We start from the raw sequence: 25263 nt of genomic DNA, 5'->3' as shown, positions 1-25263 counted from the left end.
GACCTCAAGTTATCCTCCCACCTCGGCCTCCCCAAGTGCTGGGATTACAGGCGTGAGCCACCACGCCAGGCCTCATGTTCACGACTTATTCCTGGAACATTATCTTGGAAAATCATAGGGAAAAGAATGATGCTAAGAGCAAATATATAAATTCACATGCCAGCATTTTTTTTTTCTACTTATATTTAAAAAAGGAAAAATCAGGCTGGGCGCAGTGGCTCACGCCTGTAATCCCAGCACTTTGAGAGGCGGAGGCGGGCGGATCATCTGAGGTCAGGAATTCGATCAACCTGGCCAACATGGTGAAACCCTGTCTCTACTAAAAATACAAAAATTCGTCGGGCACAGTGGCTCATGCCTGTAATACCAGCACTTTGGGAGGCCAAGGTGGGTGGATCGCCTGTCAGGAGTTCGAGACCAGCCTGGCCAACATGGTGAAACCCCGTCTCTACTAAAAATACAAAAAATTAGCTGGATGTGGTGGCAGGCACTTGTAATCCCAGCTACTTGGGACGCTGAGGCAGGGAGAATTGCTTGAACCCAGGAGGCCGAGGTTGCAGTGAGCTGAGATTGCGCCATTGCACTCCAGCGTGGGCGACAAGAGTGAGATTCGGTCTCAAAAAAAAAAAAAAAAAAAATCAGCCGGGCGTGGTGGCATGCACCTGTAGTCCCAGCTACTTGGGAGGCTGAGGCAGGAGAATCGCTTGAACTCGGGAGTCGGAGGTTGCAGTGAGCTGAGATGGTGCCACTGCACTCCAGCCTGTGTGATAGAGCGAGAGACTGTCTCAAAAGAAAAAAAAAAAGGAAGAACTATTTATGTACATTAAATAGGGCATGTAGTATCGTGCCAGGTGTGTGATAAATAAGCCCCTACTGAGAATTATCTTATTTCATGCATTCCTTTGCCTCTTGACCTTTGGAAGAACGTATAAATAAATGTCTGCAATGACTAAAACTTTCCACTAGATGTCACTGTTTCCTCGGAGAAAAAAATCATCTTTTTAGCTTGTTATATTTTATGAATATAAGTTAAAAGGAAAACAATTGGGACATCTCATTGCTTTAGTTCCTTGAAACCTTCAGAAGTTATGTTTTCAAGGCATTGTGGAAAGCTCTACCTCCTCCTAAGAAGTGTGCTAATATATTTTGCTGCAAAAATATTTTTATCCCCTAAAGAATGGATTTTTCAATGGGAAATTTAATAATATAAAAGATGTATTTACTTTCATAGCACAGGCTTGAGAGAAGAGTATAAAATAAGGTGAATCAATTTCCTTGCTGAAGGTAGATTTTTATATTTGTGTGTTTTGTGGCTGGAAACCTGGATAGTTTCGGAATATTGCATGGAGACGTATTCTAGCTGCTGGTTACGTTACTCATCCAGCAAATCTATCTGGTCAGGATACAAGTGACAATCTAGAGAGAATTTTTATTTAAAAATATTCTAAATAGCCAAAACGGATGTCACAGTCCATGCACCAAAGGTTATTGGCTTTACTGATAGGAGGGCCCTCACGAGGAACACTCAGAACCCATAGGCCCCTATTTTATGAATAATTATATAAAGCTTGAGATTTTATGTCTCAACCCACGACAGATTTGAAATAAAGGTAAAGAAACATGTTAGAAGAAATAACAGCCGGACAGTTAAAATAATGGGGAAGGAGACGTTTTTGAAAAAGTAAAGCTCAGTCTATAAATCTCAAAATGCATCACATTCTGGAACTGTTTAGTGACAGGTGACAACTGTCTTTTTTATTTTTTATTTTTTGAAGTTCCAGGGTACATGTGCAGGATGTACAGGTTTGTTACACAGGTAAATGTGTGCCATGGTGGTTTGCTGCACCTATTAACCCATCACCTAGGTATTAAGCCCACCAAGCATTTGCTCTTCATCCTAATGCTCTTCCCCCCGACTCTCCCCTGACAGGCCCTGGTGTGTGTTGTTCCTTTCCCTGTGTCCATGTGTTCTCATTGTTCAGCTCCCACTTATAAGTGAGAACATGCAGGTGTTTGGTTTTCTGTTCCTGTGTTAGTTTGCTAAGGATAATGGCTTCTACCTTCATCCATGTGCCTGCAAAGGACATGATCTTGTTCCTTTTTATGACTGCATAGTATTCCATGGTGTATATGTACCACATATTCTTTATCCAATCTATTATTGATGAGCATTTGAGTTGATTCCATGTCTTTGCTATTGCTATTGTGAATAGCAAAGTGCTGCGATGAACATACACATGCATGTATCTTTATAATAGAATGATTTAGATTCCTTTGTGTATATGATAGGTGACAACTCTTTAGCTCTGGAGTTTATATTGCTGTTGTTCATAATCATGAACCACCAAGAAATGGGTAAATCATATTGACTTTACTCTGTTTTAAAAGGCACAGTTGCTTGGAATATATTTTAGAATTATTTCCCTGAAGGTGGCTACAAATAAGCAAAGCTTGGGAAGAAATTAGAAGAGTAAGCTAAGTTTCCTGCAGCATGAAGGAGTTTTACGTTAATAACCCCACTCGGCCAGTCCGCCTCAGAGGGGTATGCCGTCACAGGCAGTGCTTCTGCTCTCATCTCTTAGCTGGTCTAATCAGCCCCTGGAATTTGCCACTCTACTTGCTGACCTGGAAGATAGCTCCAGCGATGGCTGCAGGGAACACTGTCATAGCCAAGCCCAGTGAGCTGACTTCAGTGACTGCGTGGATGTTGTGCAAACTCCTGGATAAAGCAGGTAATTAGGTGTTGGGGTTGGGGGGCAGGCACAGAGTTGGAGCAAAGCTATAGTTTATAGAAATCTTCCACTCAGCAGCACAATCGATTCCGGTGACGTCGTGGGCTTTGTCTTTCTGATCCTTGTCTGGGAAATCCCCTGCACCCACAGGCTTCCCTCACCCTGCTTCCCGTCTTCAACACCAGAATGGTGCTACTGCAGGCGAGTCCCACTCCCCAGGGTGGGCGACTGGCAGCACAATAGTGACACAGACTTAAACAGCCCCATCAAATCAAAGACACCTGCCTGCTCCAGAGAGTCAATTAAAATCTTAAGTTGGGGCCAGGCGTGGTGGTTCACGCCTGTAATCCCAGCACTTTGGGAGGCCGAGGCGGGTGGATCACGAGGTCAGGAGATCGAGACCATCCTGGCTAATACGGTGAAACCTGTCTTTACTAAAAATACAAAAAAATTATCCAGGCATGGTGGCGGGCGCCTGTAGTCCCAGCTACTTGGGAGGCTGAGGCAGGAGAATGGCATGAACCCAGGAGGCGGAGCTTGCAGTGAGCCGAGATCGCACCACTGCACTCCAGCCTCGGCGACAGAGCGAGACTCTGTTTCAAAAAAATAAGTAAAATAATAATAATAATAAAATAAAATCTTAAGTTGAATCACAAGTTAATCTTGATGACAATAAGAATATTGCTAGGTACACCTATAGTTTGCTTGGCTGTAGAATACCTGGTAGAAGTAGCCTGATTTCAAGAGATCTAAATATACATCCTTCAGTTTTCCCTGCCTTTGGGACTGCTACTGGAAAGCTAATACAATATGGCCTCTTCCTAGCATATCAAGGTTCACACATTTGCTCCTTGTTCTTTTTCTGCTAATAGTTAATTGGCCGCATTCAGGATGCGCTCCTGGTTTTGTTCTGGGCTGTAGCTCCGCACAGGCACAGGCTGGCACTGTTTCAAGAGAGCAGGCAGGAGACCCCAGCAGCCCTCCTGTGAGAAGTCCTCTTAATGTGAGGTCTTTTTGCTATGTCACCCCACAGCCAGGGCAGGAGTGCTGGGTGGTGGGGACAGACTCACTGTCTTTCTAGCTGAGTCTTTCCTTGCTGCCTTTCAGCCCATAGAGAGGCACTGCTGGGCTCTCCTATATCCATAGAATGCCCGGTGGGTAAGAGTCCATCCCTCTCTCCCGCTTCGGAACACCTTTCTTAGAAGCACAGACATACACATTAACTTCCAGTAAACCCTAGCCAGTTCTTTACTCCATGAGGAAGATGATGGCTCACAACTGAGGCTGTTTAGGGAACGGCACTGGGCCTTAGGATCCCAGGGTCCTCCAGAGGAATGAGGCCTCCCAGCCTAGGACTCTGAGTTGTCATCTATGGAGATCCCAGGCTTCGAGGTGGAGGGGGTGGGGCGGGGTATATCATTTAAATGTGCCGGCCCTTCCCATGTTCCTCGCCTACAAAAGACCTCACAGTGTAATCTCATTCTTTGTAAAATGAAGTCTGTGGTGTCTGCAAAGGCGCGACATATTTCTTCCCTGCCTGGTGACTGCAGGTTCTCCAGAGTGGACTAGGCCTGGGGCTTGCCCTCTACTGGGACTTGGAGGCAGGGGTGGTGTGCAGAGCCGTGTTCCCTTAACCACTCTCTCCTGAGACCAAGCACTTCTGGATGATGATGAGTTATCTTTCCCAACCAGTCTGCCCTGAACCTGGCCTGCACCAGAGTTTCTGTTTCCATCTCTGCACAGCATTGATCTTATTTCTTGGGAACTAATAAGCCCATTAAACTAAGATAGCCCTTCTCCTCTTTCCTCCATGGGCTGAAACTTTCTCCCCTGACAAATATAGAGTGTCATGTTCACTTTGCTCCTCTCTTGAGCCCTCAGTTTCTCCACTGGGATTGGAAGGAATGTGAACCACATCTGTGTCATCTGCTTTAGAGCAATGTGAGAGAAGCTTTTAGTAGGGGAGGGAAAAGCGAAAATAACGAATTCATTCTGGATGTTTAAAGAGTTAGCTCCTCTCGTCCTGGGCATTTAAACAGACTTGACAGATAACCTTCCTTTAAAATAAACTCATTTTTAAGATGACACAGTGAATACTTTTGTGGGATTCCTAGAATAGTCATTTTCTTCTTGGGGTCACCAAATATTTGCCCTCATTCCTGGAGTGCCCACTGACTGCATTTTCCTGGCCCGTCCCATTAGGTGTGTGTGTGGGGAGCAGGAGATGTATCTGTGTAGGTGGGTGTGTGTGTGCTCTATTTAAGCCTAAAATTCTTCTTGTTGCCACCCTGCCAAGCGCCTGCATTTGAGGGGTTTCCTTCTAGTCTGTTCTCGTCTGTTCCTAACTTGTCTGTTAGCCACCTCCCCTGAGTTTTGCTAAATTGCTATTTGTCAGTTAAACTGCTTTCCTTCTCTTATCACCAGAATCTCTTCAAGGTTAGAGGGCAGACATCTCAAGAAAAATTCCATTAATTTCTGGATAAAACGTCAAAATGGTACTGAGAGGTAATGGCCAGCCGACATTAGCATCGAAGCCCAAGGGAATGTAGTCAAAATGATAATACTGTCATGGGGAAAGCAATCCGCTGCCGCAGTGAGCTCATTTTACTGTGGGGATAAATATGCAGTGCTTCTGCGTTCTCTCTCACCCTCAGTTAAAATGCTACTGTGAACATTAGCAGTGATTCCATTCATTTTTTGCCTTCAGGATTGATAAAGCCTAACAGTCCACCCCCTCCTGCCCCACACCCCGTCCACCCACATGCACGCCCCATCACTGGTGGAGATGCAGGGCCCTACCCAGGAAACTGTGGGAGACTTGTCCTTGTTTTGTCCCATCACCTACTGAGAGGGGGCCTCTCCTTCCACACTTGCTTTTGCCCCAATCCAGAGCTGGGGTGCTCTCACATGGTGCCAGCCACTCCTCTGACAGTGACCTACAATCCAGGACTGACCTAAACTAGATTTCAACAAATGTACATGTTGGGTAAAGAGATGCAACACTTAGAAGTGCGGCTCTGGCCAGGCACGGTGGCTCATGCCTGTAATCCCAGCACTTTGGGAGGCCAAGGTGTGTGGATCACCTGAGGTCAGGAGTTCAAGACCAACCTGGCTAACATGGTGAAATCCCATCTCTACAAAAATACAAAAACTAGCCGGGGATGATGGCAAGTGCCGGTAATCACAGCTACTTAGGAGGCTGAGGTGGGAGACTCGCTTGAACCTGAGAGGCGGACGTTGCAGTGAGCAGAGATCACGCCATTACACTCCAGCCTGGGCGACAGAGCGAGACTCCATCCCCCAAAAAAAAAGAAGTGGGGCTCTGCTAGGCACCATCATGACTTATGGAATCTTCCTACCCGTCTCCTGAGGACTCACTGGGATGGGACCTTCACTGTAGCTTCAAGGTGATTGGGCCAAGGCTGTGGCTTTATGGGAGAATGTTCTGGATGATAATGGATCATCAGTGTGAAATTAGTATTTGTATTATTTATAATTTAAACGTAGATTCTGGAAGAAATGGGTTGTATCCACAGGAGTATGTTTCTAATGAGGAGATACTGTCTAACCTGGAGCAAAGGGAAGGAAACCAGAAACAAGGAAGCAGGTCACAAAGCCGAGATGCTGCAAGATTTCTGCACCTACCGTAGGTCAGGCCTGAGGAAATAGAGGGAATAAATTCTGCTACCTCCAGGCAAACCCTAAGAACTGCTTAAGAACTGCCTAGACACAGCATGATTATATAGATGACTTTCTTTTTGGACATTATAAAGATGATTTTCTTTTTAAAGCTTTCCCATTCATGAACCATTTCTAATTTGAATAATGTACACTAAGCATTCATTCACTCATTCATTTACTTAACAGTCATTAACCTGTCAGTTTTGCTACTTACTGGTTGTTATTCAGTCTCACTTTGCCTCAAATTTCTTCCTGGTGAACTAAGTGTAATAAAACTACCTACATCCTAAGGTTGTTGTGAGGACTGAAGGGTGTGAGTCACGGATAGTAGCGGTGAGTACACAGTAAGCACTCTATCTAACGTTTGCATTTACTGGTTTGAGTTCCATGTGCTATCAACTGAAGAATCATAAGGTTCATGCATTTGGAAAGGAGGGTTTTATTTCTTATAAAGGGTTGCAGCCTGCAGGCTGGCCATCTTGCAGGCTGGGAAGCGTAGCCTCTGCCCAAAGCGGAGAACAAGTACTTGGAGTAGGGGCAAAGGGAACAGAAATTTATCCTGAGCAGAGTGGCTGAATATTCACATTCAGTAGGATATCGGAGGAGTCATGAATATTTATGAAAGGGGAAACAGGTGCATGCACAGATGAGCTTAATGTGTCTTCACTGGACCACGTGCTCAAAAAATGGTAGCCTTAGCATGTTCCAAGGGTGGAGTTTTTGGCCATCTGACATCAAAAGGTGAAGCAGAGGACATGAAAACCCTCACTACGTATCCTCGGCAAGTCAGCCAAAACCAGTCCAGAGATGGTGGTCAGTTTTTAGGAAGGGATGTGTTGTGAGACTGGTGAGCTGTCACATCCAAATTGCAAAGAGGGAGGAAAATTTGGTTGCAGTTTCAGATGGTTAGCTGAAGGCGACAAAGGAATAGGTTATCCATTTCTTGTTTTTAGAGCTGGTTTCTGCTTACACTCAGGAAAGAATTCTGGTTAAAGATTAATAAGGAAGAGTCATACTATGGCGTGTTTGACCTCTCATCCCATAATGGCTGGGAACTCAGTTTTTAAGGTTTCTCTGGGATCCCTTTGGCCAAGAGAGGCTCCATTCAGTCAACTGGGGAAGCTTAGGATTTTATTTTTATTTCTCAATGCCAAACTAGGCTGTGGCACAGAGTAAACATTGGAGAGCAAAGAACAGATACTGTTTCTGCCTTAGCTAGCGTGCCTTCTAGTTGTGTGCAGGCAATGAACAAGTAAGTCCAGAAAACATCATGGATAGGCCGGTTGTGGTGGCTCATGCCTGTAATCCTAGTACTTCGGCAGGCCGAGGTGGGCAGATCATTTGAGGTCAGGAGTTTGAGACCAGCCTGGCCAACATGATGAAATCCCCTCTCTACTAAAAATACAAAATTTAGCCAGGCGTGATGGTGCACGCCTGTAACCCCAGCTACTTGGGAGGCTGAGGCAGGAGAGTCTCTTGAACCCAGGAGGCAGAGGTTGCAGTGAGCTGAGATGGTGCCACTGCACTCCAGCCTTGGCAATAGAGCCAGACTGCATCTCAAAAATAAATAAATAAATAAATAAATAAATAAATAAATAAAATAATAAAACAAGAAAACACATGCATAAATGCACAAAGATACAGGGTAGCAGAGTCTTGTGATACAAAAGATTGGGGCACCCATTTTTGGTTGTTGTAGTACTTGTAAGTTGGCCCTACAGTGTTATGATGCTGTTTATAGGCATGGTGGACATGACTTCCAACCTGAAACCCACCCTCCCTGGGGAGTCTTGCCCTGCTTCCCTGGGCCAAGATAGTCAATCTCTTCTTTACACCTCTGCAGCATGTATACATCTCTCTACTTAACGTTTTCACGCTGCATTGTGACTGCTGGACACCAAGATGGAGCAGGGTGCTGCTCCTCTAGTGGGCTTGACCTGCCTGAGACTATCTCTGCATCCTCAACCCCTAAGGCCTAGCCAGTATTATGGAATGAATCACCTAAAATATGTTCCACCCTGCATCTCTCTAGGGCAAAGCATCCAGTGGAATCCCACCTGGTGTGTACTGTGGGCAGAGGTGGCTCTGTCGTTTTTGCTTTGCTATTAAACCAGAGGCAGCCATAGAAGTTCCAAGTGTTGTAAAACCCAAGTGCTTCCTCCATCCCCACCCACTCCGATTCAAGCGATTGGACTTTAAAGGAGAATTTCCGTGTAACTTGAACTCTTCAACATACTGAGAATTACTATAACTGATACTGTTTCCTATACAGGTGTTCCACCAGGTGTGGTCAATATTGTGTTTGGAACCGGGCCCAGGGTGGGTGAGGCCCTGGTGTCCCATCCAGAGGTGCCCCTGATCTCCTTCACTGGGAGCCAGCCCACCGCCGAGCGGATCACCCAGCTGAGCGCTCCCCACTGCAAGAAGCTCTCCCTGGAGCTGGGGGGCAAGAATCCTGCCATCATCTTTGAGGATGCCAACCTGGATGAGTGCATTCCGGCAACTGTCAGGTCCAGCTTTGCCAACCAGGTATGTCCCCAGGGGTTCTTCTCCCTCCCCTCCGTGGCCCTGTCAAGCTGGATCTGTTTCATCACAGTGCAATGCCTGGGAGCAAGCAGGTCAATCCGGTGCCATTTCTGAGAAAGCAGGATCAGTACATTGTGTGATTCCCTTAACTCTCTGCTCAATTTTAACATTAATTAGTGGCCTTGCAGAGTCACAGCTTCTGTTCAGCAAACTCCTCTTCCTGAGTTGCACAGCTTTTATCAGGTACCAGCCATGGGTGGAATGATTGATTTTGCTGCTCCAAGCATCTCCATTTCTTTATTCACACAGTTGCCCTGTCTTGTCTTTTATTCTTTTCTTAAACCCTGTCTTTGCTTGTGGTTCAAATGTCCTATTCCCAGGAAACCTTACTCTCATTTCAAAAGTATTCCAAATGCATTCATACACTGAGTTCCAAATACCTGAAACTGACTAGAGAAGATTTCTCGGCGTGGATTCATGGATCAGCTTCAGGGCATCGTTGTAGCTCCTGAAATTACATAACAGATATTTCTCTGGGCTCTGTAGTTTTTGTCAGATTCTTTAAGGCTATGGCATTCCAAAGAGTTAAGAACACTAGACCAGATCAACTAAAGAGTAGGCTGCAAGAAGATGGAAACGCTGCCTGCTTTTGTGTGCTATTTTCAATGTCAATGCTTAGAATACTGCCCAGGATATAGCAGATGTACATAAACACTGGATGATTTTCTTCAAAGGATATTTTTATTTTAACAGAGAATAAAGACATAGGCCAAAGACTTAGAACTTCATAGAAGGAAACAGCAGTGAAATGAGAGATGTCTGTATTGAGCTAACTCAGGTAACATTGAATATTGCACAAACTTTTGAACCTGTATTGCTTCACTAATAAAATCATGTGAACAATAATGATGTCTTCTAACAGGGTTTTCGTGAGTATAGAGTGAAAAATGTTACTTTCAATTATTATCTTCGTGATAATCATAAATGTAATTATATCTCTCACTGTAACTCTTGAAGTGGCTAGAAATATAATTTCTGGATCGAAAGACAATACACTTTTACAATACAACTAATTTAATCATTAAGCAAGTTTCGGGTGAACATTTAAACCAAGTGTTTTCATGGCTTAGAGACAACAACAGAGGGACAAATTTTGTGGACTGAGAAACTAAGATGAGAGAAAGGTAAACTCTGTATTAAATTCTGAGGGGCCAGGCACGGTGGCTCACACCTGTCATCCCAGCACTTTGGGGGGCCGAGGTGGGTGGATCACCTGAGGTCAGGAGCTCGAGACCAGCCTGGCCAACATGGCAAAACTCCATCTCTACTAAAAATATAAAAATTAGCTGGGCATAGTGGTGGGCACCTGTAATCTCAGCTACTCGGGAGGCTGAGGCAGGAGAATCTCTTAAATCCGGGAGGTGGAGGTTGCAGTGTGCCGAGTTAGCACCAATGCACTCCAGCCTGGGAGATAAGAGCAAGAATCCATCTCAAAAACAAACAAACAAACAAAACAAATTCTGAACATGGAGATAAGAAGTGTAATCTTCTCTCCTACCAGAATTGTGCTAGGATTTGAGTTTGCCCAGAGAACCTTCCTTTTGGGGTTGTTTTGAAAAGGAAATAGGGAAAGAGACATACACCTAACTAATTGGCTAATCCAAGGTCACAAATGGATTTTAGGCAAAATAAATAAAGCAGCTTGATTTAGCTGAGCGATGAATTCCGTGTCGTGCATATTTCTTCCTTAATTGAATGTAATTGGCTTTTTTGAGGCATCTCTGTGTGACCTTGGACATGTACTAAGTCAAAACTTTTTCTCCTAACTGTAAACTGGAAAAGTTAACAGGCTACAGAATTATTTATAATGAGGAAAGCACCCTGCGCAGTGTCTGGCTTGACGATAGGCACTCAACGAACGATACTGTCCTTTTCTTACTCTCTCCAAAGTCTTTCTTGTGGGCATCTTGGTATGCTTACCTACGCTTTCTAGGCACTGAGCAACAGGGAACTGGGTAAACCCCTCTAGCCTCTTTGTCATGCTCTCCTTCCCTGATGTCACAGGGCACTTGTGCAAATGAAACTATCAAGTGTTTAGACATTTCCCAAGCTAGATATGGAGATGATCCTAACAGTGATCCTGGTTGCAAAAAAAATGTATTATTTCAAAACATTAACAGTTTAATCTGGACAATGAACCTTTGTACAAATACCAAGACAATCAGGAACCTTCTATTTCCTAGGATTGTTGTGAAGTCAAACACAAACATGGTGAAAATATTTATGCATTTTTGTACTTGTCATGCATAAATAATGCTTTGAAAGTCTAGAATGTGGTTACATGCTAAGTCTAAGTCTAAACTGTTACATGCTATGTTCAAATGATAGGGTTATTTTTCACTGAGAAATCTGTTATAACCCCTCCCCTGCACACTCAGCATCTCTATTTGGTGTTTGTGAGGCATCTGAAACCCAGCATGTCCAAATCAGAGCTCTCGTTTCCCTCCCTCTCCCTTCCTTACAATACCAATCCTCTTTCCACCTCGTGTCTGCCCTTCCAGGGAACAGCACCACCATCCACTCTGCGGCCTACTCTTGTTCTTGCCCTCTCTTTCCATTGACGGGTCCTGTTGGTTCTGTCTTTAAGATATATCCTGAATCTCATCACTTCTCCAGTGCATCTATGCCAACTTCATCACACTTTGGAGGTCCCGTGCCCCTGGAAGAATCTGTTGAACTCAGTGAGTCCTTTTCACTCCTCTGCATCTCCATGGATGCCTCCCTGGTCCCAGCTACCTACATGCATCTGGACTTCTGGAATATTCTCTTAACTCCTCTGCTCTGTTCCCACACTTATTTCCTTCCATCCTATTTCCCCATGGCTGCCAGAATGATCATTTTAAAATGTAAATCTGATCATATCATTCTGATGCTTAAAACCTTCCCTTATTTTTTCATGATACTGAGAATAAAACATAATCTCTTTATGAACCTATAAGACTGCACGATAGAGCCTTGCTAGCCTCCTGACCTCCTCTCCTACCACGCGCCTCCTGTCCTTGCCTCCTCTTCCAGCCTCAGCCCCACCCACCTTCTTGCTTTTCCTCATGCACACGAGTTCATTCCTGCTGCAGGTCCTCTGTACTTTGAAGAATTTGCCACCTCCAGATCTTTTCCCGTATCATGCCTTCACATCAGTCAAGATTCCATGCAAATATCCCCTCTTTGCAAGTGCCCTCCAAGACTCCCTTTTGTAAAATAGCTGCCTCTGCCCATGCAATCAGTTTCCATTCCCATCCTCTGCTTAATTTTCTTTTATGGCTTTGATCACAACCTGAAGTTATATTATTTATCGAGTTTATTTACTTGTGTTTTTGTTTGTCTTTCCCACAAGACTATGTGTTCCACATGGTGGGGACTTTGTCTTATTTACCATTGTACACTATTGCCTAGACCAGTGCCTGATACATGGCAGGTACTCAAAAGTGCAGGGTGCTCTATCCATGAAGGAGAGTGTCCGCAGCCTTATCCCTGTTCTCATTCTTGGCAGGGTGAAATCTGTCTCTGTACCAGCAGGATCTTTGTCCAGAAGAGCATCTATAGTGAATTTTTAAAGAGATTTGTAGAAGCTACCAGAAAGTGGAAAGTCGGCATTCCCTCTGATCCATTGGTGAGCATGGGTGCTCTGATAAATAAAGCACATTTGGAGAAAGTAAGTAAATTTCTGCCATGTAAGTTACAGAATAAGTTCTTATTTGAAGAGACGCTCAGTACGAGCATAGCACACATCAGACTCTGAAATATTGTTAGTTTACTACCCCATTTTTGAAAAATTATAACCTGGGAGAAATTGTGGACACAGAGTCTAAACATTGTGGATATGAATATGCAAATGCAGTCCCAGTGAAAGTGCACCACGTGAAATTAATGAACTTGAGAAGTCAGCATAGAGATACCACCAGTAGAGAGGGGAAGCCAAATTTCAAAACATAAAGATCAGCTAATAAGGGTGATATGGAAGAGTGCCAGTGATTTCCATAGGCAAACATTCTCTTTGGAAAAGCCCTGCCTCTGGTTTATAGCCAGAAGTGCCAACACAAACAGTCTAAATTGTGTCGTCCTTAGTCAGTGGGGGACCAGGGGTAGCCCATCTGGAAGAAACCACTGATAGTCTCTGAGTGATTGATGAAACTCAGATCTTTAGGGTCATTTTTTAAAAAAGAGCAAATCTGGCCCTTGACTGCAATTTAGGGTTATTTTAATTTATTACCAGATGTGACTCCCAAAATAAGTCATACATTTTGGAGTCAGAAGGACTCTGCTTTCAGCTCAGTGCCACTGAGGGAAACTTGTCCCCATCAGCCAGCCAATGAGAGACAGAGCATTTACGTAAGTTTGTAGAAATCCCTGACACTGCACAGTGCACTCCCACTTTGTCTATATTTAACTTTGACTTTCAGGACACTGCCACACAGTTGCCTGCAGATGGAAAGATGAAGTAGCTTGAAGGCCTGTCCTTATTTCTTCTGTTTTCTCAGTGAAATAGGCATCAGGGTGAGGAGGGGAAAAGGTGTTGAAGGTTTCAGGAGGGAGGAGAGGGTACGAAATAATCTCGCGGTAGGTCAGGAGAGAGAAAGGACTGGGAAATGACCAAGTTATTAGCAGAGCAGCTCAAAGGGCTCACTTGAGGCTTGTGGTCATTTATTTAAATTGAGGATGACCAGCATGGCATGTTTTTCTCCAGCTAAATTTACCTACAAGATTGCTGGTACATAGGCAGTGGTCCCCAGAATGTCCGGGGAGACCAACAGTTGTGGACGGTCCTTCATGGAATGAAGACTTTCCAGGTGCAAGAGACTCCCTTGTTCTCTCTCCTTCTGGCTCTTTTGGACACTAGGGCTCCCTGCCTGCCTGCCCACACTTGCAAATGACTGGTGAAAAACAATGTTAGTATGCCCCGGACTGCTTCCTGGGAAACAGGAAGGAGTGGAACAAAAGTTAACCTCCTAGAGTACCTTTCAGCAGGCTCAGGCAATACTTCAGTGTGAGGTTCCCTGTGCAATTCACTCGCTCAGAATTTCAAAGTTCTTTCTGTATCAACTCAACAGCACACCATTTCTTTTCTATTTTAGTCGCTGCCATAATAACTATTTTAGTTACCCAGTGAGAGAATATATATTAGTGAAACAAAAGTATTGACTTTTCTGTATCAGTTGAATGATCTCTGTGTGTGTGTGTGTGTGTGTGTGTGAGAGAGAGAGAAAGGGAGAGAGAGAAATTGATGCCACACTTTGACTCACATTGGTGGCTATGGCTTTTCTCTGTGATACTCTAAATATTTGTCTTCAATGTGTTGTGATTCCTGTGGACTTCCATACAATATTTTTGATGCCCAGTATGTTCTTGTTTGGCTACAGGAGGCTTCTTCTTCTTCTTCTTTTTTAACATGTACTAAACTGAAATGGGCCACTGCTGGAGAATTAAATATTTAATATTGTGATGACTTATACAAGACGCTAATGAGTTCCAGTAATTAGCATAGATTGCAGATTCTATGTGTTTATGAAATGCAATACTAGATGGGCAACATGCCCTCACCTTTAAAACTACTCCAGGGGCCCTCTCTTTAACCTGCTCTCCTGTCCTTCTGAGCCCACTGGAGGCCCACCTGTAGGCATCTCTGTCCTCTGACAACAGGCGGCCTCAGGTGGTCTCAATTGCCCTGCTGCACATGGACAACAAGACCTCTCTCTACTGAGCCTTGGTTCTTTTCAGTGGAGAATTGTAATCAAGACAAGCATTTGAGCTTAAGGGTGCCCATTAAGGGATTTCCTATTACGTGACAAGTGGCCCAATGACATCCAAGAAGAGGTGGCTTAAAACCTTGTGGTGCTTCACACACACTGCCTTTTTTTTTTTTTGAGATAGAGTCTTACTCTGTCACCCAGGCTGGAGTGCAATGGCGTGGTCTTGGCTCACTGCAACCTCCACCTCCTGGGTTCAAGCAGTTCTCCTGCCTCAGCCTCCCAAGTAGCTGGGACTACAGGTGTGTGCCACCACACTCAGTTAATTTTTGTGTTTTTAGTAGAGACAGGGTTTCACCATGTTGGCCAGGGTGATCTTGATATCTTGACCTCAGGTGATCCGCCCACCTTGGCCTCCCAAAGTGCTGGGATTACAGGTGTGAGCCACCATGCCTGGCCACACTGCCTTTTTTAAGAAGGGTCCTGGCCGGGTGCAGTGGCTTATGCCTGTAATCCCAGCAGTTTGGAAGGCTGAGGCGGGCAGATCATTTGAGGTCAGGAGTTTAAGACCAGCCTGGCCAACATGGTGAAACCCTGTCTCTACTAAAAATACAAAAATTAGCCGGCGGTAGTGGCACATGCCTGTAATCCCAGCTACTTGGGAGGCAGAAGCAGGAGAATTGCTTGAGCCTGGGAGGTGGAGGTTGCAGATTCCACCACTGCCCTCCAGTCTGGGTCACAGAATGAGACCCTGTCTCAAAAAAAAAAAAAAAAAAAGAGTCTTGAATCTATGCTGATATTTCTAATGTAGCTACATTACCTTTTAAACCTTGCTCAATATCATAGTTATTTCATCACTGGTGATGATGTGTCATGCTATGTATAGTCATAACCCATGTTACTCACAGCCAATGCCTAAGTCTTTAGAATAACCTAAGAAACTGGCTATGATCTGTCCCATTACCTCTGTGACCTTCCCTTTCCTCATTCCACTCCTGCACACTGGCCTCCTGTTTTTCCTGGAAAATACCAGGCACCCTCCTCCTTCTTGGCCCTTGCTCTTGTTGCTCACGCTGCCTGGAATGCTCTTCCTTCAGATGTACGCATGGCTCTCTCCTTCCCCTTCTGAGAGTAGATGTCACCTGAATGAGGGCTTTCCTGCCTATCCTATATACAGTGGTACCTTTTAAAACTTTGACTTCTTTGGAGCTTTATTTTTCTCCACGGTTCTTACTGTCATCTGACATGCAATATATATATCTTATCCCTTTACTGATTGTCTTCTCTGGACTAGAATGTCAGCTTCTTGGTCAGTTTTATTCATTGCTGTATCTTTAGACTCTAGAAAGCTCCTGGAACATAGTAGGTGCATAGTATTTGTTGGGTGAATGACTGAATTAACACCACATGATGTGTTCCAGTTACAATATATCCCCCAAATTTAAGGTATCCATTTTCCTTGAATTGTTTTTGATCCTTAGCTTAAACTACCTGGAATGGGTCCAAAATGCACAGGTCCTGGCTGTCTCTGGCCAGCATGACTCAGCATCAAGACTCTGAAAGGAAAACAAAATAAACACAGAAACTAAAATCCAGCCTTTCTCCAAGAAAACACTTGAAACCATCCGAGCCTGGAGCCTCTAGTATCACTGATCATTAAGTCATAACAATGATAAAGGGGCCATATAGACACATACATGCCTTTGAGGTTTGGCTTGAAATTCCTCTTTAACTCTTCATCATTGGTACAAGTATTGGTGATTCCAGCTTAGGTCACAAGTAGTTTTGGTATCTAGTTTTCTGAAAACATTTGGTTAAATATGGATCTTTAATACCTCAGTAGTATACAAATCTGACTTTTTAAATGCCAATTTAGGAATCTAAAAAATTACATCTAGATTATTATCAAAACTAATTTCAGATTTCTACAGCATTACTACAAATATACAAGTGAAAAAATTTCTGCAGGTTCATATTTCTCCACTGTTTTTGTGTTTCTCAAGAATCAACTTATTAAAAAGGTACCAAGATATTTCTATGATAATATTTAGTTAAAGACACCATTCACATTTGGAATGCCTCCCAAATTCTCAAACTTTAGTTTTGTGTTTTGGTGATTCCTAGTAGTTTTCATCACCCATAAAATAAACACAGAATTTAGTGAGTTTAGGTGTCAGAATATTTCAGCATAAAATATCCATATATTTCCCTAGAGTAAAATATATACCCTGAACATTGTGTCTGTGAGTGACTCCACAGAGAAGACCTAGATTACCTTTTCTTTAGTAGGTTTGTGGTTAGAACCTTTCAACCTAAAATAACAACATAGAGAAGGACTCTCTAAAGAAAATAAAGAATGAATTTTATTTGGGAATGAATGCCAGAAGATTATGAACTGGGATATGCGTGTTGTGATGGATTCTGGGCATAGCCAGGGAGGTAAAGGAAGACGAGGGTTTTTAAAGGTAAAATGAGGAAGGTGACAGAATGTTGTTTTGAAACAATTATTGTTGGCTACAAGGATCAATAATAAGGGTGATTTATTATTAAATGGGGGCACCAGTCCAAGGTTGAGTGGACAGTTACTGTCCTTGTAGAAGTAGTTTTTGGGCAAGGTTGCGGTGACCTTTGTGCAAGGCTGTGGTTTTGGTAGAGTCTCTTGTGATAGTTTTTGTTATCAGGCAAGTATGTATGAGGACTCTGTCCATGGCAGATGGTAGCAGAGGACTCAGTTTGCAAGTGCATGTCCCAGTAGCACCAGCATACAGGTGGGAGGGACACCCTACTCTGAGTTTCTGAAGATGTGTCCCTCTCTGGCTGGCCCTCCTTCTGCCTCAGCCCAGCTCCCTATTTGGATTATGTCAAGCAAGTTCTTATCTGAATCCAGACTAAGACATGCAGGGAGAGCTTGGTTTCCCTCGGGCTCCCCTTGTCCTGGCCAGGTCCAAGCTGTGCATGCAGGGAATCAGGGGACCTACAGTACTTTGCCAGGCTTGACCACAATGACTCCCAGAAAGAAGATTCTTGTGTCAGAGCTCCTAATATTTTTACAGCTAATTTTCATCCCTTGCACCTCCCTAATAATAAATTTGCCTTAACGTAGTGCTTACATCACCCCATCTTATACACCATGTTTTTACCAACCCCATCTTCCCCTAAAGGAAGGAGAAATGAGAAGGCCACTATTCCTCATTCCTCATTATTTCTAGTATCACAGCTGCAGAAGCGGTGGACAAAACCCAAGATTTCTAATAGATCTAAACCACTTATTATATTCAATATTTTTAAAACCAAGATTTCTAATAGATCTAAACCACTTATTATATTCAATATTTTTAAAACTTGAAATATTGCCAAAGCCCTAGACATGGTGCCAGCTTCTCCTGGACGTATCTAAGTCCAGAAATGCCATCTTCTACTAAACCAAATTATGCCTGAAAATCAAGCATCTGTTTCACATGTTAGTTGTATTATCTTAATATCATTTCAATTTAGTATACTTAGGTGCCATGGATCACTTTGGAAATGATGAATCTTAGCAGTTATCAAATTTTTCTGACCACATTAAAATATAAGGCCATAAACTCAAATTTGTCTTTTAAAAAAAACTTTTGAAAGCCCCTAGATATTTTTACCATTGAATGATTTCTCTCTCAGTCAATTTTTCTTTTCTTTTTTTTTTTTTTTTAATAAACCTTTGCTGGGCATGGTGGCTCATGCCTGTAATCCTAGCACTTTGGGGGGACAAGGCAGGAAGATCACTTGAGCCCAGGTGTTCCAGAGCAGCCTGGGCAACATGGCAAAACCCTGTCTCTACAAATTATACAAAAAAATTTAGCCAGGTGTGGTAGTGCATGCCTGTAGTCTCAGCTACTCAGGAGGCTGAGGCAGGAGGATCACCTGAACCCCAGGAGGTCAAGGTTGCAGTGAGCTGAGATCATGCCACTGGATTCCAGCCTGGGTGACAGTGAGATGCTGTCTCAAAAAATAAAATAATCCTTCTACTTTGTAATAATTTAAGATTTATAGAACGTTTCAAAGATAAGGCAGAGAGTTTTTATATCCACTCACCCAGTTTTTCCTGTTGTTGGCATCTTACAGTCCTAAGGTACATCTGTTCATGCTAACAAACCAGCACGTTACTATTAACGCAACTGAAGACTTTTCAATCAACTACTTTTGATTTTCTGCTTGATCCTTATAGAAAATAATTTTTCAGCAACTATTCTTATTTAAACTAAGTATAGCTAAATAGTTTGCACTCATCTCAGAAAGCTCCAAAATTCCACTGCTTCAAAGGGGAAAGATTTTGGACATGGTTAAAAAGTTACTCACTGTTAGATCGGGTGCAGTGGCTCATGCCTGTAATCCCAGCACTTTGGGAGGCTGAGGCAGGTGGATCACTTGAGGTCAGGAGTTTGAGACCAGCCTGGCCAACATGGTGAAACCCCATCTCTACTAAAAATACAAAAATTAGCCAGGTGTGGTGGCTTGCACCTGTAGCCCCAGCTACTCAGGAGACTGAGGCAGGAGAATCGCTTGCACCCGGGAGGCAGAGGTTGTAGTGAGCCGAGATCGCACCATTGCACTCCAGCCTGGGTGACAGAGTGAGATTCTGTCTCTCAAAAAAAGAAAAAAAAAAAGTTATTCACTGTTGAAAACTTGAAAATGGTACTTAGCAGCAGCCAAGTTTTTCAAGGGAAAAACAATAAGGATGGTATTTCCATAACCACAGCACATCTAAAACGCTGGTATCTATGTGGCTTGCCTTGTTTTGTTGTCCTGTCTGATCCCTCCCACATAGAGTAGAACTCCTCTCAGCTCTGCCCGCAATACCTCCTCTGTATAAAGCCTCAGGAGGATCTACCTTCTGCTGGGAAGCAGGCTGCTGACTGCATCTTCCTGTGGCTTAGAGGATCACTGAGCATCTGCCATCCTCACTGCTCCACTCTGAGTGTGTGCACAGATGAAATGAAATATGGCTTTACATAGAGTGAGCCTCCCACCAGCTGGATTCCTCATGAGGCTTTCAGCTCAGTTCTAGCGAGAAAGCCCTGCTGTCTCTGCCTTTTGGAAGACAGCTAATAGAAACACCTAGGGAAACGTTAAGTACGGCCTCTTCAGATTGTGACTCTTCAGTTCCGTGTGCCAAAGCATCTGGGCTGGAGGAGGCAGTGGATGCCCTCTGCTGATGGTCATCTTTCCTCATGTTACCCCAGAAAGCTTTGGGGCTGAGTGCCCAGGAAGACCGGGCTGCCATCTGCATTCCAGCACTCTCTGCCCCTGCGATGTGTTTTTGTCTTCTCCAAATCAAATTGGCCATGTGGAGTCTGGAGTTTTCGTGTCCGTCCTACATCTGCGTGATTGCCACAATAGGTGGCGATGCCGTTGGTGAAAGACTCCAATTAGAATATGTAAAAGTAGTTTTGTAATGGCCAAGGGCTCAAGGACTTATGGAGATACAGCATGCTCCTAGATGGAGGCATGATTTCCCAGGGTCCCAGTGACTCCATGGGAATGCTCAGTAACCTGCAGGGGATTCTATCCTTGTGGATTGAAGATAAGTCTCTATTTGCCTTTTCGCAGGATTGCTTGTTTTCTTTCTACCTCCTGAATCCTTCCCTACTTGACACTCTGGAGGATCTGGCTGTGTACCTGCCTACCCAAAGATGCAGGCAACTATATAGAGGGAATTCTGGAGGGTTTACAATGAGGCTGGAGGAAGCACAGAAGAAGCTGACGGGTGCATCCCTTGCTAGGGCCAGGCTTCAGACCTAAGCAAGGCCCACTGTTGCAGTTTTCTGTCCGCTTTTGTCAGATAAAAAACCTGACCTACAGAATGAGGGGCATCTCTGAGGTCTCTGAGCTAGTAAGTGTCGGGTCAGTCATTTCATCATCATCACCAATCATCAATAACCACAGAGGCTGACAGTCGAGAAGGCTTACTATGTGCCACGCGTCATGCTAAATCTTTTGTATATATTATTTTATTTAATCCTCTCAAGAGCCCTGTGAATTAGTGACCATGTTAATTCTATGTTTCAGATAAGGAAACTGAGGCACAGGACATCTAAAAGCCCTCAGCTAGTAAATGGGTGAACTGGGATTTGAATACAACTTGGCTCTCCGGTTACTCTTCTAACCCCTGTGCCCTGATTTTATGTCTAAAGCTACTGAATACTAACTATTCTCTTTCCTGAAGAAAAAATTTTATAATAATTTCTTACATTTATAGCATATTACTAGTCATGGTTTTTTTCTCCACCCCCCACCCTCCCCCCAGAATTTATTGAAAATCTCTGTTCCCGAGCTGCTGGGGTAGATATTATCTAGTCATACTTTTTCTAGGAAATGAATTCAATTAGTGTGAGTCACCTTATATATTAAATGTTTTGATAAGTTCACAGTTTGAAGACTGACACTTCTCTTTATCTTTTATGATTCCAAGAGCTTCTGAGAGATAAACCATGTGTGATCTCATTCGACATAATGGTCTAAAGCCAGGTACTCCTCGTGCCGTGCTGAATCATTGATGAAGTTCAGCCACTGCATCCCAGCAGGGCCTCTGGACAGCTGCACCTCCATTCCCCTATTCACACAGGACACTCACCTTTGGAAACTTTTAATTAGTGTGGATGAGTTATTTTCAAAAAAAGAAAGAGAGTAGGGATCAAGAGAGGTACAAACTTATTTTAGTTTCTACCCACAAACTAGAATAGCATATGTTCTGGGAAAGCTTTGAGGTCACTATGGATGTTGGGAGTGGAAGTTAACGGAAGGGAATATAAATCTGTACCAAATGTTCTATTTTTTAAAAAAGTCTTGAGCTGGGTGTGGTGGCTCATTCCTGTAATCCCAGCACTTTGGGCAGATCCCTTGAGACCAGGAATTGAAGACCAGCCTGGGCAACATAGCAAGACCCCATCTCTATAGGAAATTAAACAAAATGAATTAGACATGATGACTTGTGTCTATAGTCTCAGCTACTCAAGAGGCTGAGGTGGGAGGATCTCTTCAGTCCAGGAGTCTTCAAGGCTGCGGCAAGCCATGGTCGTGCCACTGCATTGCAGCCCGGGTGACAGAGTGAGACACTGTCTGTAAAAAAAGTCTTTAACTTCATGGCTTATTAATTCTACAAACTTGGAGCAAATTTAATAATAGAATAACATTACCTCTATTTTACATAGAAAATATACATATATTTCTACACTGAATATAGTTCTACAGTGGAGTTCTAATGTAATCCTGGGGTAGAATGCTCGATAGATAAGTAAAAATCCAAAACATTATTGCAAAATTTACCCTGTCTTTGGTTTACTTCTTTACTGCTGTTCTACATTTTTAATTTTTAGGACTACTTTTATACTTCTCTTTTGCTTATAATACCCCTTGGAGTAGAAAAACATATAATTGTGACTTCAACAATGTTTATATATGTATAATTATTATGAGCTATTTCTACAACCATTGTTAATATACATCTGTCATTATCTCTGAGTCACTGAGTTAACTTGCTACATAATTTATTTCCCATTATAGTTAGCTAAAATATATTACCTAGATATATTTTCAGAGTATATTCAGTAATGAGACTAGAAATTAGAAATGATTTGTTCTGGAAGCTCATCTATTAAAGGGCATTCTGGCCTTTAACTAAATCTTACACATCTTTCTCTTCCCATTTTCTGCAATGGACATAGCTCCCAAAAAGGAAGAAAATATTCTTTCGGGTATTTAGCTACAGAATATACCTGAGTGTGAATTCTAACTTTACTGTTTATTAGCTCTATGAACCATTCATATTTTTTACACTCAATTATACTATCAGCAAATAGAAGATAATAATAGATTAACAACAGTTAATAATGTTTTGAGACAATCAAGTGAGGTTGTATGAAAAGCACTTATCTGAGTTCCTGGCACTTAGACATTAAATAATTACTTCCCTCCCTTATGTATGAAAGGTGAATGCCCAAATGATGCTTGGAGTGCCTCTGCCCTCCAGCTTAGCAGCTGAGTGATAAGATAATCGACCATAGATTTCTTAGGAATGACCTTATCCCTCCTTCCGAGATGATTAGAAAACATTGAATTTTCTGCTGATTTGTGTGAAGCCACATGGTAAGACATTGCTAATTATGATTTTTACCCACGCAGGTCAGAAGTTACGTCAAGAGAGCTCTTGCTGAAGGTGCCCAAATTTGGTGCGGTGAGGGAGTGGATAAGTTGAGCCTCCCTGCCAGGAACCAGGCAGGCTACTTTATGCTTCCCACGGTGATAACAGACATTAAGGATGAATCCTGCTGCATGACGGAAGAGATATTTGGTCCAGTGACGTGTGTCGTCCCCTTTGATAGTGAAGAGGAGGTGATTGAAAGAGCCAACAACGTTAAGTATGGGCTGGCGGCTACCGTGTGGTCCAGCAACGTGGGGCGCATCCACCGGGTGGCTAAGAAGCTGCAGTCCGGCTTGGTCTGGACCAACTGCTGGCTCATCAGGGAGCTGAACCTTCCTTTCGGGGGGATGAAGAGTTCTGGAATAGGTAGAGAAGGAGCCAAGGACTCTTACGACTTCTTCACTGAGATCAAAACCATCACCGTTAAACACTGATCTTGCTAATGGTGGAGCCACTATGGCCAATGCCTGGCTGCAGGCATCAGTTGTTCAGTGTGGTGGATGAAAATCATGGCATGAATTCCAGCTATGCCTTGACTTGGCAGAAGGTTATCTCTAGCTTGTCCTCAGTTCTTAGTAATTTTACCCGCTAGTGAAGAGATACTGTCTATTTTCAATGTGGACTCGGAAGAAAAGACTTCTAAGTAGGAAGATAGAGCAATGATGCCAAACAGTTGTCAAGCTCCTCCCAGGTTATGTTTTCATAGTGTTTCTTTCATCATCTTCATTGAACTCTTTGGAATCTCCAGATAATCAGATTATTTCATTTGAAAGTATATGGTAAATTTTAAAAAAATCTACAATCAGGCACAGTGCCTCATGCCTATAATCCCAGCACTTTGGGAGGCCAAGGTGGGTGGATCACTTGAGTTCAGGAGTTTGAGATCAGCCTAGGCAACACAATGAAATCCTGTCTTTACCAAAAATTTAAAAATTAGCTGGGTGTGGTGCCCTCTGCCTATAGCCCCAGCTACTTGGGAGGCTGAGGTGGGAGGATCGCTTGAGCCCAGGCGGTTGAGGCTGCAGTGAGCCATGATCATGCCATTGCGTATCAGCCTGGGGGACAGAGTGAGACCTTGTCTTTAAAAAAAAATGCTGCAAAACCAAAAAGAAACAAATAGCCATAATTTGCCATCTTTGGAGAGATTATGGAGATAATCTCCTTGTCTATTAGCCACTAGCATGGCTAATTGATCGTTGATTGTACCTCATTACATAAGGGGGCAGTGGACGTCTTTGGAATTTGTTAGGGGAAGGCTATGTGGTAAGCTCTACTAAATGTATCTGTACAAGGATGAAGAAAAACAAAATACTACTTTTGGAGGAAACTTGGAACAAGAAGAGGACATAGTTTGATCTATTCCTACGGTCAAGTCTAATCAATTCCATTTCTTAGTGTATGCATCTAATGAGGCTTACAACTTGCTAACCCCAAAAGAAGCAATAAATGTTAAGCAATTTTAGTAACCAGTATGGCATGTATCTTATTTTTGAGTGCATTCCTCCTTATCCCCATCCTCTTAGGAACATGGACGTTTTACTAAGTAATAAAGATTTCAAATGCTTTTTTTTTTCTTGGATCCCCAAATGATCACAGGAGAAAACTGAGGTTTACAGGGGTCGAGCAACATACCCGAGGTCACACACATGATATGGGTAGAGGTAGGGTTTGAACCCAGGACTTTCAGGTTCCAAAACCCATGATCTCTCACCCCCTTCCACTTGCCTTAGCTGGTGCTCAGGAAGCAGTGAAGTACCTGTGGTTCCTGGCACACATGGTGTTTCGTCTCCCCTCCACGTCTCCTTCTTATTTTGCCTCCTCCATCCTCTCTCCTACCCACCTCCACTTCAAGGCCCTTCCTCAGTGGCCATGCAACTCAGGAACACCTCCAGCACGGGCCTTCCTACACTGATGGGAGTGATCTGTTTGCATGTCTGTCTCCATAACTGGACAGGAGTGTCGAAGGCCAAGGCTGCTGGTACTGCACTCTGAAGAGTCTCAGTTCATAGCATAGTGCCTGGCATACAGAAGGTGCTCTAAGCAAGTTCTGGGAAGGGAACAAAGTCTTCCTGGTGCTCTGGGGTATTTGTTCCATGGTTTGTGTGTGTGTGGTTGAGGGTGATGAGAGGGGAAGACCAAGCTTTATAATTTTGCTTAGGATTTCAGATATATTGGCTTGCTTGCAAATGCTGAGAAATAAAAGCCAGCCCCTTTCAGATCAAGTGACGTTGGATTATACCCGGCTCTAGATTCTACCTTCCCTTCTCCTTTCCTCACCTCTTCTCTTCCTCAGCTGAGTCCCCTTGACCTTAATCACTTTAGTGAAGAACCAATTTGAACATCAGCAAGAGGAATTTCAGCAACTCCAGTCTCTAGGAATTTGCATCTTCACTTTTGTAAATGG

The 25263-nt window shown here is 43.4% G+C and overlaps 1 protein-coding gene across 4 annotated transcripts in view; it reads left to right on the top strand.

Moving 5' to 3' along the window:
* Positions 1-24321, top strand: part of ALDH8A1 (aldehyde dehydrogenase 8 family member A1) — a 49865-nt gene extending 25544 nt beyond the window's left edge. For 2 of the 4 annotated variants that reach the window (XM_055264711.2, XM_063631439.1), the window contains 4 exons: positions 2583-2732; positions 8686-8942; positions 12490-12651; positions 22841-24321. In XM_055264711.2, the coding sequence (XP_055120686.1) occupies positions 2583-2732; positions 8686-8942; positions 12490-12651; positions 22841-23293 (1022 nt within the window). In that variant the 3' untranslated portion in view covers positions 23294-24321. The remainder of the gene's footprint in view (positions 1-2582; positions 2733-8685; positions 8943-12489; positions 12652-22840) is intronic. The other 2 variants (XM_055264718.2, XM_055264723.2) reach the window with 2 other exon arrangements.
* Positions 24322-25263: the final 942 nt, after the last annotated feature.

Source organism: Symphalangus syndactylus, chromosome 2 (assembly GCF_028878055.3).
Source record: "Symphalangus syndactylus isolate Jambi chromosome 2, NHGRI_mSymSyn1-v2.1_pri, whole genome shotgun sequence".
Classification (NCBI taxonomy): domain Eukaryota; kingdom Metazoa; phylum Chordata; class Mammalia; order Primates; family Hylobatidae; genus Symphalangus; species Symphalangus syndactylus.
This window is presented reverse-complemented; position numbering and strand designations above follow the sequence as displayed.